Below are 18,133 nucleotides of genomic sequence, written 5' to 3' on the forward strand. Positions count from 1 at the left end.
GCATTCTTTAAAATGTGAGTTTTCACTCTTCAGCAGGATTGTGATTTAGCATTGTTTAAGCTAACAGAGTTGGTTGGTAAATGTGTTAGCCTCAGATTGTTTCCAGTTTACATTTATATGCTGTGTGGTTTCATTATATATATATATTATGAGGTTAATATTGACAAATGTAATCTCTACTTATCGTGTTTATTTACAGCATTTTGATTTATAGTAGTACATAATGTAGTACACAATGTTAATTTAGTCTTTTATTTCTTGTTGTACATTTCTAGAAACTGCTACTCTGTACCAGATGCATCGCTGTGCACATACAGTTCCTCAGTAAACAGTCAATATTCATCTGATGTCTCGTGTGCTCTCTGACCGGAGCCCTGCAGTGGTCAGTTAGGCTAAAATCAGCAATCAGAGGTATCAATCCTCAACACATTTCATAAATCAAATAAAGTTATCCTGAATAAAAAATGTGAAAGTGGAAATAAAATCTGTTTTTTTATTTTTACACTTCATTGAGTAGATCTTGCCGTCACCAAGATGGAGGTCAATGATCTTGGGCTTGAAAAGGTTGGAGACCACTGATTTAGTTGTTTTGTGTTTGTCCAAATGTTTGAGAGACAGACACAAACAGCTGTAAACCACTCCACTCACCCCAGCCACGGCCTGGGCCAACAGGGTCTTTCCACATCCAGGGGGTCCATGCAGGAGGAACCCTCTAGGGGGAACCATCCCCAGCTGTTGGTACACCTCTGGATGACGCATGTGGACCAGCAGCTTACACAGCTCCTGGAGGAGAGGGAGGAGCATCAGTGAGCTGTAACACACCATCACGACACAGAGTAGCAGCTACTGACCGTGAGCGTCTCCTCGTTTCCTCCAACATCTTCAAGTTTCAGAGAAGGATACTGAAGCTCTGCTGACATAGACTTCACTGGAACCACATCACATGTCATGATAGATACACACCAACCTTCATAGATCAGCTGTCAGTAGATACGTCAGTTAGGCCTGGATGTTATGGACCAAAACTCATATTTGTTCCAAAATGTTGATATACAATATAAACCTTAATATTCTTAAATCGGTACATTCTGTAATGTAAAATGTCACACACACATTTATTAACAAACAGCTGATCAATATGTTCCACTTTAGTCTGTTTCTGCTCTAAGGGACAGCACATGTGAGTGAGTTCTGTAGATGAAGGTCTGGGTTAGAACATCTGAGCTTTAATGTTCTGAGAAGTAGAGAAAAAAAACCACTGGATTTAATACTAAATAATATATTAAATAGAAATATATCCTTGTAGTACATATTGTAAATGTATATCATAAATATAACCCTAACCCAGGCCTAACATCAGTAGATGTCAGTAGATGTGTCTGTACCTTTCTTGTTGACAGGTCGACTCTCTGTGGTGTCACTGGAGTTTTTACTTCTTTTCTTAGACCTTTTGTTGTCAGGAGGTGTGTCCATCTGATGACATCACACACATCACACACCTTCTGCACCAATGACATTTGTTCAGATGTAAACACACTATGATCAGACACTGAGCTTTAACTATGAACTCACATCATTGGCCTGCTCACATCAAACACACACACACACACACACACACACACACACACACACAGAGTTAGTCCTTCTCATAGATTAATATGGGAACGTAAAGATAAACACATGTAGAAAGTGAAGACACCCACAGGAAGAAAGTGTTCTACACCAGGGGCTCTCAACCTTTCAAAATAAAGGTCCCAGAGAGCGGGAACCCTCCAAAATAAAGGTTCCATAGAGCAGGGACCCCCACTGTAGCTGAAGGTGGTTGAACACAGACATGAACATTGAAGAACAGTCATGTGGAGACAGGACCATCTATAAGGGGGAATAAAGTCTTTAATAAGTCTGTGTGTGTATTTAATAAGTCTGTGTGTGTGTTTAATAAGTCCGTGTGTGTTTAATAAGTCTGTGTGTGTGTTTAATAAGTCCGAGTGTGTGTTTAATAAGTCAGAGTGTGTTTAATAAGTCCGTGTGTGTGTTTAATAAGTCCGTGTGTATTTAATAAGTCCGAGTGTGTGTTTAATAAGTCCGAGTGTGTGTTTAATAAGTCCGAGTGTGTGTTTAATAAGTCCGAGTGTGTGTTTAATAAGTCCGAATGTGTGTGTTTAATAAGTCTGTGTGTGTTTAATAAGTCTGTGTGTGTCTGTGTTAAAGTCTACATGTTTATGTCTCTGTCCATTCACTCTTTTCATTATATTCATGTCTTTTAAGGCTTTATTACATAATATCAGCTGTAGTTCAGGCCGCCGCCATCTTGGATTATGTCGTCACCAGTGAGTCATCACCACAGAGTTTCAATATCACAGAATGAGTCAAATAACTGTAAAGAGGTTTTATATTAGTCTATTTTATTTTTAAAGTGGTGTTTTTTTGTGTCTTCAGACTCTAATTACATTTATGTATATAATATGTTCCCTACAATATAAACAGGTTCACAATATAATTATTTTTATAGTTTCTGTTTCCATTGTATCCATAATAATAATAATTCTCAACAAGAACTATTGATTAATTTGTCACATGACTGTTCCAGGGTTTGTTTTATTTAGTTTCACATCTACCTGTAGATCTATGTTTTTTACACTGATGACAACTTGTTTGTGGTTTTATTTCAGAAAGTTTCACTTTTACAGTTACAGTTGGAAACCTTTGTTAATTAAATATTCTAGTTATATTACAGTAACCATATTAAACTATATCAACTAAGTGAATTAATAAAAATAACCTGTTAAAGGCTTTTTCTTTTTTTAAAGGATTTTTTTGGCTCTAGTGGCCTTTATATGACAGTTGCTTGACAGGAAGGGGGTCAGAGAGAGCAGGGAATGACACGCAGGAAAGGGTCCCAGGCCGGGAATCGAACCTGGACCCGCTGCAGGTGAGGAACTATAGCCTCTGTACATGGGGCGGGCGCTCAACCCACTGAGCTAAACACCGCCCCAGTTAAAGGCTTTTTCAAACTAAAAAAATGATCTTGCGAAATCTGTGACCTGTTGACCTGCACAACTTAAAGAATCAGAATCAGAATCGTTAAAATCCAAACGATGCGCCTTGGCCTGGTTCCCTGGGGCACGCCTTCGCTGAGCGTGCCGCTGGCGCGGTGGGCCGGGCCGCCCCCTCCCCCTCCTTCTCGGGGGCTCACTTGGGGGACCGCAGGGGCCGGCTTGTGTAGCTTCGGGGGGAGGGAAGGGTGAGTTGTGGGGCCTCCCCTGGGCCGTGCTAGGTGGGTGTGTGTGGGGGCGCGGCCGGTGGCTCCTGTTCTGGCGGATCCACGTTGGGGTGGTTGGTCTGCTGGCTGGGGGTGCCGGGCCCCGTGGGTGCCGTGTCTGCGCGGGGGTGCCGGCGACATTGATGTGGGGTTGCGGTGCCTGGCTGGGGGAGCATGGGTTCGCCTACCTATCGGTCCATGGCTGGCAGGGTGGCCCTGCTTGGGTGGTTGGTGGCGTCCTCTCTCGTCGGGGAGGCCGGGGCCGCCCACCTGTGGAGGGTGCTATGTCGTGGTGTCGTGCGGGCCTGTGCTGGCCCTGGTGTGGGAGCTGGCCTCTCTCCTGCGCGGTCGCCGCCTGCTTTGGCGGGGCGGGCCGCTCTGGGCCGGCTGGCGGCGGGGGTCGCCTCCTGGACTGCTGGGGGATGTGGCTGTTGCCTGGCTCCGTCTGGGGGGGGGGATCCCGCCATGCTCCGTATGGCCGCCACGGTTCGGGGGGGGGTGCCGCGGGGGGTCTCCGGTTGTGCTGCTTGGCGCGTCTCTGGGGCCCGCGGTGCCATGTGCCCGTCTGCCATCTCCGGTGGCCCGCCGTGCGGACGGGCCGGGCTCCTACCAGACAGGCCTCCTACATGGACACATCACTCACTCCCAGCTGGTCTGGCTCACCCACTTGTTGCACCACACTCACATACTCAACCCTTGGGGGGCTGGATGGTGGGGCTGGGGGTGGAGGGGACCGCCGCCTGCGCTACTAAGTAGTGGCGCGGGGGCGGCACTCCCACCTCTGGCTGCCCTACTAATCCCTCCAATTTTAATTACACCTCAACACACCACCCCCCGGAGGGTGGGACCACCACTTCCACCCTCCGGCGCTATTGCACCACATACACATATATATATATACATTCACTAAACACATACATTCACTCAGGGGATAGGGGATAGGGAAGTGCCTCCCCATTGGGGAATGGAGAGGCGACTATGGGCGTTGTCCCTGGGGGCGCTGCTCTCGGTGCTGCTTCCATTCCGGGTCCTTCTGGCCTGGGGTCCGGACCCTGCTGGCTCTGGGCCCACTGGCGGGCGCCTGCCGGCTGCCCGTTCCGCGCGGCTCTGGCTGGGTGGGGGCCTTGGCTCCTCTGCTGGGGTCTCGGGCGGGGGGCTCTCTGGGCCCTTCCCTCGGGGGGTTGGGTGCGGGTGGGTGGAAGGGATGCTGGCAGGGGGCCTTGGGGTTGGTGGGGGGATGCGCTGGGTGCTCGGCTGCTTGGGCTTCCTCGGATGTGTGTGTGGGGGGCGGTGGCTGCCTCTCGGCCTGGGATCTTGGGGGCATCTGGGGGGTTGCCTGGGGCTCCCTGGCCTCCGCTCTTTCTGCTGGCCTGGCTGCATCTGCGGGCCCAGGGCAGTTCCTGGGCCCGCAGTAGCATTTTTTTTTTTTTTGCACATATGCTGGTATACGAAGAACAGTCTATTCTTCCCCACCTTTTCTATTTCCTGCCTTGAGTCTCTCCTCCCTGCTCCCTTTCCCCTCCACTTAGGTGTAACACTGCTCTCCCTTTTTATATCCTCCCTATAATAAAAGATTTCTTACCCTTCCTTAGGGAGGGCTGGTGATGGTCACAATTAAGCAATAAAATAAATCAATGTATTTTATTGCAATAACAAAATATGCATTGCTGTCTCATAATGATTGCACTTCCTGTGGTGTTGACCTTTGGCAGCATGTGCAGACAAGTAAAGACATTAGGTGTAAAAGTGGTAGAAAGGGTTTATAAATGCTGAACATGTCTGCAAAGTAGAAAAAAGTCATTGAAATGTGATGTAATGTAGCAAAAATATATTAAAAGGAGCAAAAATATGACAAGAAAAAGTGATGAAAATAGGTTAAAATACGGTGATTTTGGTGGTTTTAGAAAAATGGTAAAAATAAGCAAAAATGAGATCAAATTATTATAATTCTTGAAGGCATCTGGCGATCCCCTCCCATGTCTGTTAGACCCCAAGGTTGAGAATCCCTGGCGTAAACATGTGGACACACTGAAACAAGTGTTGGGAACGTTGTGTGGTGCTACACATCGTGTGGTTCCTCTGACGGAGAACCTGGAACTCACCGGTGGCTCGTCCTCACAGAGGTCGATGAGGACGTTGGGCTTGTGGGGGCCGTCACCTCTGTCAATGAACCAGCCACCGGTAGGGGCGGGGTTAGCTGTGCTGCTTGGACTGCTGGGGGCGGTGCTTCCCTTCCGGTACAGAGATGTCAGAGAGCTGTTCATGTGATTGGTCAGCTGTGACACAAAGACAGGAAGTACACACACACACACAGGAAATAGATTAACTTTACACTGTATTTTAAATATAAATCATTATTTGTGCAGCTAAACCAGGACTTTACAGAATGTTATCATTTCCCTCTGTGAACCAAACTGAGACTAAAGCACTGATGCTTTGATCACTAACATCTCCTCTATGATCCACTACAACATACAATAAATCAGCTCATTATTCTAACCTAGAATACAGTAATACCATATACCGCAGGGTCATAAAAATGAAACAGTATTAGTTTCAGTATCGTCATTCTGAAAAAAGAAAATAAAAAAAGCAATGCATAAAGCGTGGCCATACCAGCCTGTCATTGGCTGATCCCGTTAGATCTATGAAGCTAAGCAGGTCTGGGCCTGGTTAGTAGTTGGATGGAGACCACTGAGAATTCCAGGGGCCACAGTGGGGTGTCAGTCACCCAGTGGTATCTGTCATTGCGCCCTTGGGCAAGGCACTTCACCTACATTGCCTAGTATGAATGTAGTGTGTGAGTGAGTGTTGGTGGTGGTCGGAGGGGCCGATGGCGCACTATGGCAGCCTTGCTTCCGTCAGTCTGCCCCAGGGCAGCTGTGGCTACAATAGTAGCTTACCACCACTAAGTGTGGAGTGAAAGAATAATGCCTTAATTCTGTAAAGCGACTTTGAGTGCCTATGATAAAGCGCTATATAAAACTGATGCATTATTATTATTATTATTATTACTTATAAAGCAGATAATGATCAAATATTAAATATAACTTATTTAATGCCTAAACATGATTATATGTCCAGGAGCACTCTCATTCAGAACTGATGAACAGTCAAACATCTGCACTGAACCTCCTCCGACACGCCGCCGCTAACACAGGAAGCAGCATCGCTGTGTGTCTGTGCACTGTGGGCGGAGCTTACATACCCAGTCTGTCTGTAGCACTAACAGAAGTCTGACTAGTAAACAGTGTGGTTGCTGTGGGTGTGCTGTGTATAAGAGTCACACAGAACACATCACAAATAAAGAATAAAAACATTAACAAAGAAAAAGAAGAATAAACAATAAATAAGTGTATAATTATGTAAAGACTGTTAAAAATAGGGGTCAGAAACACACATTACAGTAGTAGAAAAAGTAGGATAGATAATAATAATAGTAACAATAATAATAATATACAAATATATACCAATATGATTCAGATATTTACAAAATAATACAAATATACAAATATGATTTATATATTTCCAACAATCAAGCTGTGAGGTTACAGTGATAAATTATACAGTTTGATCTCCACAGACAGAAATAATTTAATGTGGGATTCTGTGGAGCACCATGGTTGGATCAGCCTGGTGCTGAAGGTTCTAAAGGTTCTACAGGTGCTGAAGGTTCTTCTGTGACTGACCAGCACATCATGGAGTGTGTGGGACTCATTGACCAAGATGTCCTTCACCTTGGACAGGCTCCTCCTCTCAGAGAGTCCAGTTTAATCCACAACGTCACTGACCTTGTGGATGAGTCTGTTGGTGTCTGTTGGTGTCTGTGACCCTCAGTCTGTTCCTCCAGCAAACAACAGCGTAGATGATCACACTCACCACCACTGACTCATAAAACATCTTCAGCATTTTTCTGCAGATGTTGAAGGACCTCAGCTTTGGTCCTTCCTGTAGAGGGAGTCTGTGTTCCTCCTCCAGTCCAGTTTATTATCAATCACCACTCCCAGGTATTTGTTCTCCTCCACAATGTCCACACTGACCTCCTGGATGGAGACAGGACTGACTGGCCTACTGGTTCTCCTCAGGTCCACAATCAGCTCCATGGTCTTTGTCACATTGAGCTGTAGATGGTTCAGCTCACTCAATGTGACAAAGCTGTCCACAGCAGCCCTGTAGTCCACCTCGTCCTCCTCCCTGATACATCCAACCACAGGGACCCTCTGCAGACTCAGGCTTATGGTGAAGATGTGCTGGAATATTCCACAGAGCTGTGAAGCACAAACCTTCAGTACTCTGGGACAGACTCCATCAGGTCCTGGAGCTTTTCCAGGTTTCCAGCAACCCAGAAATGGATCCCATGTCAAATGAAAATCATTCACCTTCCCTTTTAATTCAAATTTGATTTTTTACAATTGAACATCCTTCATAACATCATGTAACAAATGATTATAGGTTGAATAAACACTTTTCTGCTTGTTAATAATATTAGCAGTTATTAGCAGCATCAGGATGTAACTGTATTCTACAAATAAACATTTTAGTCCAGTACGTTGTTATATTAGTACAGTTCTATAAGTGTGAGCTAGTGAAGCCTGTTCCTGGTCACACCATCACAACCTGTGTTCACCACATGGAACATTTTGGAACATCGTACTTTGGAGAGGTGTGGCCTGTGCAGAACTTTGAATTAGAGCAGTCCATGATGAGCACAGACTGAAGATGAGTGGACGTTGTCATGATCCTTAGTCCACTGAGATGTAGTGATATTCATTCTAATGTTGCTAAGCTTCTTTTAGGTGATGGAGTGAAGGTATGTATTCATATCTGACAGTTTGTTACATATTTTAGAAATAAACCCTTGTTTCAACAGATCTTTTAAAAGTATAGTATTCATGTCTGAGTTGGAGGGCTGAGGAGGAAAAGACAGGAATACAGATCTGACAAAACTACAGATTTGTAAATATTTTTTTAAAAAAATCTGCATTAACAATTTGGTGCTTTCAAAAAACAAATCTCGAGGGGCGCTAGTGATCAAGGCATGGAGTAACACGTATGCTTCATGGCTCCTGGAAAATCGGTAATAAAATCCTACTTAACAGCTACACTTCTGCCACAAAATTCAGCTAATGGCCAACAAGCTTGAGAAATACAAATTTGCCGACAGCCCTAACAAACAAGCTAAGCCACCACGGCCAAAACCACTAGCTCAGCGCTAGCCACACTAACACGCACCATTCTTCCAAACCACTCGTCACAAGTGAAAGCTCAGGTATGACTGCTGCAGCCATGAAAGCTGAAATCTTTGCTTCCATCAGAGCAGACAGAGAGGTGATACGAGGTGAACTCAGGTCTGTGTTAGTGATGACTTCAGTGAAATCAAAGCAGGCCTCAAAGAGATAGTTGCTAATGACATTACTGTGATCTGGACCAACATACAAGAAGTGAAAGGTGATCTGTCATCATGGTCCGATGAAGTAACTACTGTGCAAGGCACTGTATCTACCCTCCAGAAGGAAATGACGACTTTAAAGAAGGGATGCACTGAATATTCAGTGGTCGAATATTGCAAAAAAAAAAGCCACATTCGGCCTTTGGTTTAGTGAGTTAAAAACATGGCTGAATAGTAGCGTGTGACGCAATGACGTAATCAAACAACGTGCAGTGATTTTGAGTCGGAAAAGTGTGTGTGCATTGCTGCAGCAGCAGCAGCTCCTCCTTTCCACACACAAACACATCCAGACTCTCTCCTTACCACTCTACGTCACCACGTAAAAGTTGGAAACCGTCCATTTCCACAACAGAGTCTGTTGTTAGCGCTGTAAGCCATGAATACGTAAACATCACCATCGTTTCCTCCTTACATTACACCAGAGGTTTATTCCATAAAGCAAGTTTATGGATAAACTCAGAGTTTGTTAACCCTCCTTTATGGAATACCCCTCAGGTCTCACTGCATAGGCTGGTGTAGCATTAGCATGGAGTGCTAACAGCTGATGTGTGTAAACAATGGGTCCAGCAACAGAAAAAGTAGTGCAGTTTGTATTTACATATATGGTAATAAAGTATAATATATATTATATAATAAACAGCAGTGTTTGTTTTAGCTGTTAGATAGTTAGAGAGGGAGGAGCTAACATTCTAGGAGGCGTGTTAGGTGACATCACCTGCCAACGTGGGTAAAATCCAACTGTCCCGTTTAAAGCCGACTTTTTATAAAATATGAAATAACAAGAGAGGAAACTGTAAATTTTTACACTTTGTTCCTCTGAATGAGGCTAAATGATGTTTATCACTGTAGATAAACCACTGTAACGTCATTTATTATCATACCTCACCTTTAATGCACTTTAGATTTTATTGGAATGCATGTTTTGTTTTATTTGAAGGGTTAATATAAATGATAAACTTTGTTGTGCTTATTTATGAAAAGCAAAGGCTACTGGAATATTTAAAAAATGTCAGAATATTCAATAAACATTTACTTTCTTTAAAAAACATATTTATATATATTCTAGGCTATTTATGCACTATTAAAGAAAATAGTGAAAAACTGAATTCAGTATTCAGTAACGCGTTTATACTTTATTTGGCTTCAAATTTTCATTTGGGTGAATCCTTAGTAAGTTCTATATGTTATATAGGTTCTGTTGTTCTATGGGTTCCATAGGTTCCATAGTTAGTATAGATAATAAAATGAAAAGTGTGGTCTTCAGATGTTTTTTAAAAGACTCAGACATAATCACAGAGCGACTGGTGTAGGTTATTCCAGAGTCTTGGTGCTACCGCCTGGAACACCAGGTCACCCTGGGTTCTAAAATGAGTTTTTAGGATCATGAGGAGAACGAAGGGTGAGTCCTGAAGTGTGGGAGCAGAACATCTCAGTGATGTATTGAGGGGTCTGACCATGCATCACACAGAAAGTCAGGACTAGAATTTTAAACTAAATATGAAAATGAACTGGAAGCCAATGAAGACCAGAAATAATGTGGGTAATGTGGGATGTTCTGGGATCACTGGTCAAAAGTCTGTCAGCAGCGTTCTGAACAATCTGAAGTCTCTTTAGTGTCGACTTATTAAAACAGGTGAAAACTACATTACAGTAATTAATGTATGACAAGATGAACGCGTGTATGATCATTTACAGATCTGATTTGGACAGAAAATTCCTCACTTTACAGATATTTCTCAGATGATAAAAACAGTTTTTAGTCAGTTGATGACAGTGACCCTCCAAAGACATTGATTTATTTTATCAGGAGAAATAATCAGAGTTTCTGTTTTGTTAGAATTAATCTGCAGATAATTTGATGACAACCAGACGTCAAATTATCAGACACACATTCCAGGAATTCAGATAAAAAGTGAAACTCTGAGTCATTAAAGGAACAGTACAACTGGATATCATCAGCATAAAAATTATAAGACATTTTTAAAACCACGGATCAACCGACCAAGAGGCATCAGATACAATAAAAACTAAACAGGAACCAGAATAGAGCCCTGGGCTGCTCCACATGATCATTAATAGTAACATTAAAGGTTCTTATATTAATATAAGAGGTAAACCATTGGAGAACAGCACCAGAAAACCATCTCAGATGTAAGTGGATCAACCAGTATACTATGATCTACAGTATCAAAGGCAGCATCAGATCAAGTCAAACTAAAACTGTGTAACGACCAGAGTCAGTGACATCATCACGTCACTAGAAACTTTCAGAAGATCAGTTTCAGTGGATTGATCTAAAACCAGATTAATATTTATCATAAATATCATCCTGTTCCATGTATGAGGTTAGCTGCTTAGCAACCATTTTCTCCATGATTTTAGACATGAAGGGAAGCTTAGATATGGGTCAGTAGTTTATAGGCTCCCCCGGATCAAGATTAGGTTTTGGGATTCACTATCACATATTTAAAGAAGCTGGGGACAGAGCCAGATAAAAGTGAGAGGTTTATCAATTTTACCATCAAAGGACCAACAACATCAAAAGCATTTAAAAACAGAGAAGTAGGAACAATGTCTACAGAGCTCGATGAGGGTTTGATCTTTCTACTAAAACCTGAACATCCTGTAGGCTGACAGGAGTGAAGGAGGTTCTATAGGTTCTATAGGTCTATCTTACTGTGGAGGCCAGTACGTGGTCCTCAGAGTCAGAGGAAACCTCAGAGCTGCTGCTGTCGTCACTGTGAACAGAAAATAATAATCATTCATCAAGTAATCACATTAAATACACATTTACTAAAGCTTAACCAAACATAACAATAATACCAGATCATCTTTATGTTTTTCTTTAAAAATAAAGGGTTTTTTGCTGCTCTCACCCAGGATGCTTCACTCTGTTGGTCAGATGTTTGTTCTCCAGCTCAGACAGACCTGACTCTCTCCTCACTGATTCATACACTGTGGAGACAATATCTATTATTATAAATCATTATTAACACTGTAGAGCAGGGGTGTCCAATTCCGGTCCTCGAGGGCCACTATCCAGCATGTTTTAGATGTTTCCCTCTTCCAACACACCTGATTCAAATGATCAACTCCTCATCCAGCTCTGCAGAAGCCTGATAACAATCCTAATCGTTTGAATCAGGTGTGTTGGAAGAGGGAAACATCTAAAACATGCTGGATAGTGGCCCTCGAGGACCGGAATTGGACACCCCTGCTGTAGAGAAAATATCTATTATCTATAGGATTAGAAAGGATGCTACATGCTACATGCTACCTTTTTCTATTTGAATCCTGAAAGCAGTCTTGTTTCTTCGGCCATAATCCACCCTATAAACACCAGGAGGACTCATTAGAACATAGAGAACAAGCAATCACCTCCAAATAATCAACACAGAGGTCACATGGTATGTACTAATGCACATGGTCAGATAAAGCCACTGTGATTGGTCTACTCTGAACCTCTAGGGCCTGTGCTAAGAAGCTAGATTTCCTCTTATTGCGCTAAATTACGGGATTTAATCAGTGTGTGCCGGACTAAGAAGCTGGATAACATCTTACAGAGCTAAATCACCGTGGTAACTCAGGCTAAATCACCGTGGTAACTCAGGCTAAATCACCGCGGTAACTCAGGCTAAATCACCGCGGTAACTCAGGCTAGATCACCGCGGTAACTCAGGCTAAATCACCGCGGTAACTCAGGCTAAATCACCGCGGTAACTCAGGCTAAATCACCGCGGTAACTCAGGCTAAATCACCGCGGTAACTCAGGCTAAATCACCGCGGTAACTCAGGCTAAATCACCGCGGTAACTCAGGCTAAATCACCGCGGTAACTCAGGCTAAATCACCGTGGTAACTCAGGCTAAATCACCGTGGTAACTCAGGCTAAATCACCGTGGTAACTTAGACTAAATCACCAGGACCAGGTTTTGTTCCGGCTAGGATGTTAGCGAGTACTAAAGCTCCGCCTCCTGACCAATCACATCTCTTCTAAAAGGAGCTGACCAATCAAAGGAGGATCATTGTGAACACGTCAGATCTGATGTGACGCTGACAGGATAGAGAATATTTATCCTTTATTTACCATCACATCCTATAGGAAACATAGATATATACATTAGTCAGATGATAATACCTGTGGGTTGGACACTTTCAGACCCATTAATTAATTAATTAATTAATTAATGTATTGTGTGGTGACGCTGAGAGCCTCAGTCCTGTAAATAACAAATATAATCCACTTATGATGTAGATCTGTATGAACGCAGCATCAGAAACACAGACAAGATCAAAGAGAAAGTGATCAGTGTCTGTTTATAATCTCACTAATTTAATCCTTAACATTCATTAATTCCTGCATTAATTACTTTATGTTTTTACTGCAGCAACAGTTTTGTTTTTGGTCTGATTTATGGATTTTAATTCTTCATATTTTTATGAAATTATTCCTCAATTGTGACATAAGTTGTTCTACAGTTTCTCTGTGATTGAGATTAGAACACTAGGATGGACTGATCATTGGTTCACAGCTCAACTAGTCTAGAACATTCTGATGGTCCATCCTGTTCTGTTCACTAACAACCACTGGAACCAGATGTTCTCCACCTCTTTACCTGGTTCTAAAGGAGAATTATTTCTATAAAATAGAGGGAGTTTTTTTTTCCCACGGTCACTAAATGTTTGTTTAAGTGGATCTTATTGAGTTCTTTTTCTTACTATAGATTTTATATTTTGTTAAGTGCACTGAGATGACTTTGTTGTAATTTGCGCTATATAAATAAAGTTGAATTGATTGGTCTGACGCTGCTAACTCCTCCCCCTGTCACTAGAGCATAAATGGCGTGTTATAATCTAGATTCATAGGACAGCCTCTGTTTGACAGATGTTTGGTTAGGTGAAGCTAACAGAGATAAATCCAGGATATAATTATCTAGCTTCGTAGTACAGGCTCTTTGTGTACAGCTGTGTGATGACGCAGGTGCATCAGGTCCTACCTGTAGAGCCTCTGAAGGTCCAGAGCTACAGCTGAGAGGTCCACGTACTCACTGCTGCTGGAGGCCAGATACTGGAAGAACATTAGACCTGATTAATACCAGTCTAACATCTGCTCCAACATCTACTCTAACATCTGTACCTGCTCCACCCTCTGTCGTAGTCGACCGTCCAACACTCCTCCACCTCTGTTCTTCATGTCAGTCAGTAGTAGGGTGGGGTCAGTCTGGACACAGACACACACACACATTATTATTATACCCAGTCTATTGATACGCATTGCCCCTCATTGGCTAGTTTAAGTTACGTGGTAGGTGCACCACGTAACTTAGAGTTCCGTTAGTTTTATTTTCGCTAGGGTTGGGATCGAGATCCGGTTCCTAACATCTGTTTGTTTATGTGGAGTTTGTATAAGATGCGTTCAGAATGCAACTGTAGCGACTGCAGTGTGTGTGTGTGTGTGTGTGTGTGTGTGGGTGTGTGTGTGTGTGTAGCCGCTGACCATAGGCTGACAGGGGAAAGAGAGAGCGAGAGCGCTGATCACTTCTTCTCCGGCCTTATCATAAACAGCACCACTTCAATGGTTTAAATGATCAACTTATGGAGTTACTAAAGGATGAGTTCACCCAGAATGTAGGCGTATTCAAGAAGTTAACAGCTTTAATTTAGCCCCGCTAAATGAGGAAGTGTAGGACAGTCCTCTGCTGCTGCTGTCTCTCTGTAGCGGGGGAGGGGCTGCTGCCTCGGCTCTACAGACAGTGACGTTGTTCCTTTAAAAAAAAAAAGAAAAACTCCCTACAACTATTACAATATATACAATTCACACATTTACCCGTTTATATAAAACATATAAATTATATACAGTCAAAAAAATTACATTTGTACATAAATAAATAAAATACTTGGGGTACTTTTACTTTAATCAACTGATTAAAGGATTGAAAAATGTCCAAAGTTTCCACTGTTCTTTTGTCTTATACTCCATGTAAAGAAGTCTTATTTATGTATATAATATCTTCTCTACAATTTAAACAGATTCACAATATAACTATTTTTGATAGTTTCTGTTTCTACTGTATCCAGATTAATAATAATGTTTCTCAACTAGAACTGCTGATTAATTTGTCCCATGACTGTTCCAGGGTTTGAGTTAGTTTTATTAAGTTTCACATCTACCTGTAGATCTATGTTTTTTACACTGCTGACAACTTGTTTGCAGTTTACAGAATCAGCATGAAACGCCATCATCGTGGTGCACAGAAGGTTTTTTATGGGGAAATGTTTCCAGGGACCACTTATTAGTAGCCCCGCCCTCTCTCCTCCTGTCCTGTCTGCATTAAACTCATCTTAAATCACCACAAACATCGTCTAAAACAACACAAATCATCACTGACTCATGAACACAGAACCTCTAGTGCACGTTTAACTTTGCTGTGCCTGTAAAGCTCCGCCCATGTTCAGTGTAGCACAGCGGAGCTCCGTGAGAACGTGATCATCTTTAATCATCTTCAGCTGCTCAGGGTTTGATCTGTTATGTCTGGTTAACTAAGAATAACTCAGTCTGTGTTGTTCTTTAGTTCTGTGTCTATAGTTACACATTCACAGTCAGCTAGCTACCTCAAGTACAACAGTTTCAGTGGGAACTTCTGGTTTACAAAATAAAAGTCCGTTGGAACAACGTTATTAGAATGTTACATTCTAACATCTCATCAGATCTACAGAAGATAGGATCATTTAAATTAGGTTCATTTAAACTAAGTTGATCAAAACTTAATCATTAAACCTGATCAGATTCAGTAAATCATTGATCTCTGTGAGGAAATCATGTGACATTAATGTTGTTCTCATACATATTTATATGACATATAATTAATTAAAACAGTCAGAATAATCCATGTCACTACAACTAATATCTACCTTTTAATTGTATCTTACTTTATTTTTGACATACTTTTTTGTTTAATTATTATTTTGTTTCCTCACAGGAGTTAAAAACTACTAGTTTCGTTAAAAAATGATAAATATTTCTAAAAATAACGGAATTTGAAAAATTCAAGTGGGAAAAACGGAATTTTGAAAAAAATAAACTGATTTTATAGGGCTCTACTTTTTATTTGACTTGTTTGTGTACAGGTATATTTAAAGTTCAATAAATGTTAAGAGTTCTATTGGTGTATCTATTTTAATTTCTAATACATATATTTATATCATATCAGTGTTTCAACTGTCTTTCATAATCAATGTGCTTTAAAAAAAAGTATATCTGCCTCAAATATCGACCATCAGCTGAATTTCTTTTTAAAAATCGGTATCTATCAGTCGACCGCTATCAGAAGACGCCCAACCCTCATATTTATTTTTAGCTACTCTGCAAACCCTTTTATTTTAGCCCTATCCATAACCCAGGAAATACCCTCAAATGTTTATTCTTTTCATATATGTATTTTTAAAGGTGTTAGATCTGTTAAAATTAACAAATATATGGAGGGTTTTCACGGCGCGTCATCAACAGCACACAAACTAGCAAAACCCAAATTTTGAAAATGAACTATTGTAATGGCTGTACTAATAAGTTAAGTCCCTTAACCCCGAACTGCTCCTCAGGTGACGCAAAAATGTCTGCTCACTGCTCCTCATGTAATTAACAACATTACATGGCCAATTAAAGGCGAAAGCCCTGATTTAATCTTAATGAGTCAAACAGTGAGACATGTTTAGAGTTTTATAGACAAATCAGGGAAAACAAGTTATCAGAGGAAAGGAGGGGTTTGTGTCGAGCAAAGCTAACTCAGGATCTACGAGTACGGTACTCAAGGTACAACACTGCTTTATTATACTATCCTGCCTTTTTACATATATGTAGCTGCTCAGATTTAATATTTGACTTTTAAATGTGTTCACTGTGATGATGAAGCTCTTTGATCTGTCAGCATCAAACATTAACACTGCCATGTTATCAGAGACTTATGTATTTAGGTCTTTGTAGTTCCATGAATCAGTGATCGATTGCTCAGCCTCGCAGACCGGAAGTGCGTCTCCGTGAAGTGAATCTGAATTTGAGAAACTGAAATGTATTGAATTTTTGGAATGTATTCCGATAAATTTCAACTTACTAATTCAGTTTCTAAACAGTAAATTCAATTTCAACACCAACTATTCAAATTCAGTTTCTAGCACAAATCTCAGCCCATATATTAAATAAATGAGCTGTTATTTCAGCCACTGCTTGTAGCAGAAAAACGTAATATTGTCACTAAAACATTTAGCAAATATATCTCGAGTCATTGTAAATCTTTACTGCATAATAAAACTACGGCACGCCAGTTAAGTCAACTATTCATCAGTATGTATGTCTATGCTGTAAACCGCCCCTACTAAAAAAAAAGAAAGAGAAAAGGTTGCGACCAACTGAGAAAGTTAGAGTAGAACAATGATAATTAACGGCAGAAGTTACATAAACACATGTGTAAGCTAGCTACATTAGCTACATTAGCTATATCATACAGGCACTCACGTGTCCGCCAGATCGAGCCACAGGATGAAAACCATGAAAACAGCTTAACAGCAGGAGCCGCTACGACCCGGAAACTAACGCTACTACATCCGGGGCGGAAGTTTCAAAATAAATAAAAAAAACCTAAAAATCCAAAATAGATCAGTACAAAAAGTCCAATAACACCCGCCAGGAGAGACAAATATACAAAGGAGAAGCTTCAAAGTATCACGTTATACAAAAATATTGAAAAAAATAAATAAAAAATAGAAAGCAGTAGTTTCTGTTTTGTGTATCCGAAATTTGTGAATATGAGATTTAGCTAAAAGTATAAAAAGATTAATGACATAGAATTGTCAATAAAGCCAAATAATATGTGTTCAAAGCATAAGTATAATTGTGGTTCAATAAGACGTTCTTTTACCATTGGAGCGTTGATTCATTGAAAGGTTTTTTTTGAGTAAACATGGTATCAGTCTCCGAGGCAGAAAGACAGAGTTAGCTGCTAAAGCTAATGCTGCTAAAGCTAATGCTGCTAAAGCTAATGCTGCTAAAGCTAATGCTGCTAAAGCTAATGCTGCACACGAGCTGAAAATTCAAGTTTTTCCTGCCTTTTCAAAGTGTTTCAGCTGATGGAGTTACTCCAGGTCACTTATCAACCTGTCCATCATGTGAACTTCCTTCACATTTGTAAATGTAAGTAAAATAATTGATAATAAGTTAATCATGGACCTGGTTAGTGAATGGTGAACCTCATAAATTTAGCTTTTCACAGTTAGAACTCATACTGTCCTTCTCACACTCAGACATCTCACTTGTCCCATCAATAATAATAATAATAATACATTTACAGTTGTTAAAATATTTACACAAGTCAGAAAAAGAAACCACAACAACAATAAAGTAAATGCATAACAATAGAAAGTTAAAATCTT

At 41.2% G+C, this 18,133-nt stretch overlaps 1 protein-coding gene across 4 annotated transcripts in view; it reads right to left on the reverse strand.

The window, feature by feature from the left end:
- The window catches only part of nvl (nuclear VCP like), a 48,234-nt gene extending 30,886 nt beyond the window's left edge, over positions 1 to 17,348 (reverse strand). For 2 of the 4 annotated variants that reach the window (XM_028469256.1, XM_028469254.1), the window contains exons 1-11: positions 17,220 to 17,348; positions 13,848 to 13,931; positions 13,708 to 13,778; positions 11,989 to 12,041; positions 11,588 to 11,666; positions 11,389 to 11,449; positions 5,365 to 5,538; positions 1,573 to 1,581; positions 1,386 to 1,473; positions 852 to 928; positions 649 to 783 (exon numbers count right to left, since the gene is read on the reverse strand). In XM_028469256.1, coding sequence (XP_028325057.1) covers positions 649 to 783; positions 852 to 928; positions 1,386 to 1,473; positions 1,573 to 1,581; positions 5,365 to 5,538; positions 11,389 to 11,449; positions 11,588 to 11,666; positions 11,989 to 12,041; positions 13,708 to 13,778; positions 13,848 to 13,904 — 804 coding nt within the window. In that variant the 5' untranslated portion in view covers positions 13,905 to 13,931; positions 17,220 to 17,348. Of the gene's footprint in view, positions 1 to 648; positions 784 to 851; positions 929 to 1,385; positions 1,474 to 1,572; positions 1,582 to 5,364; positions 5,539 to 11,388; positions 11,450 to 11,587; positions 11,667 to 11,988; positions 12,042 to 13,707; positions 13,779 to 13,847; positions 13,932 to 17,209 lie in introns of all 4 variants that reach the window. The other 2 variants (XM_028469255.1, XM_028469257.1) reach the window with 2 other exon arrangements.
- Positions 17,349 to 18,133: the final 785 nt, after the last annotated feature.

The sequence above is a fragment of the Gouania willdenowi genome, chromosome 15 (assembly GCF_900634775.1).
Source record: "Gouania willdenowi chromosome 15, fGouWil2.1, whole genome shotgun sequence".
Taxonomy (NCBI): domain Eukaryota; kingdom Metazoa; phylum Chordata; class Actinopteri; order Blenniiformes; family Gobiesocidae; genus Gouania; species Gouania willdenowi.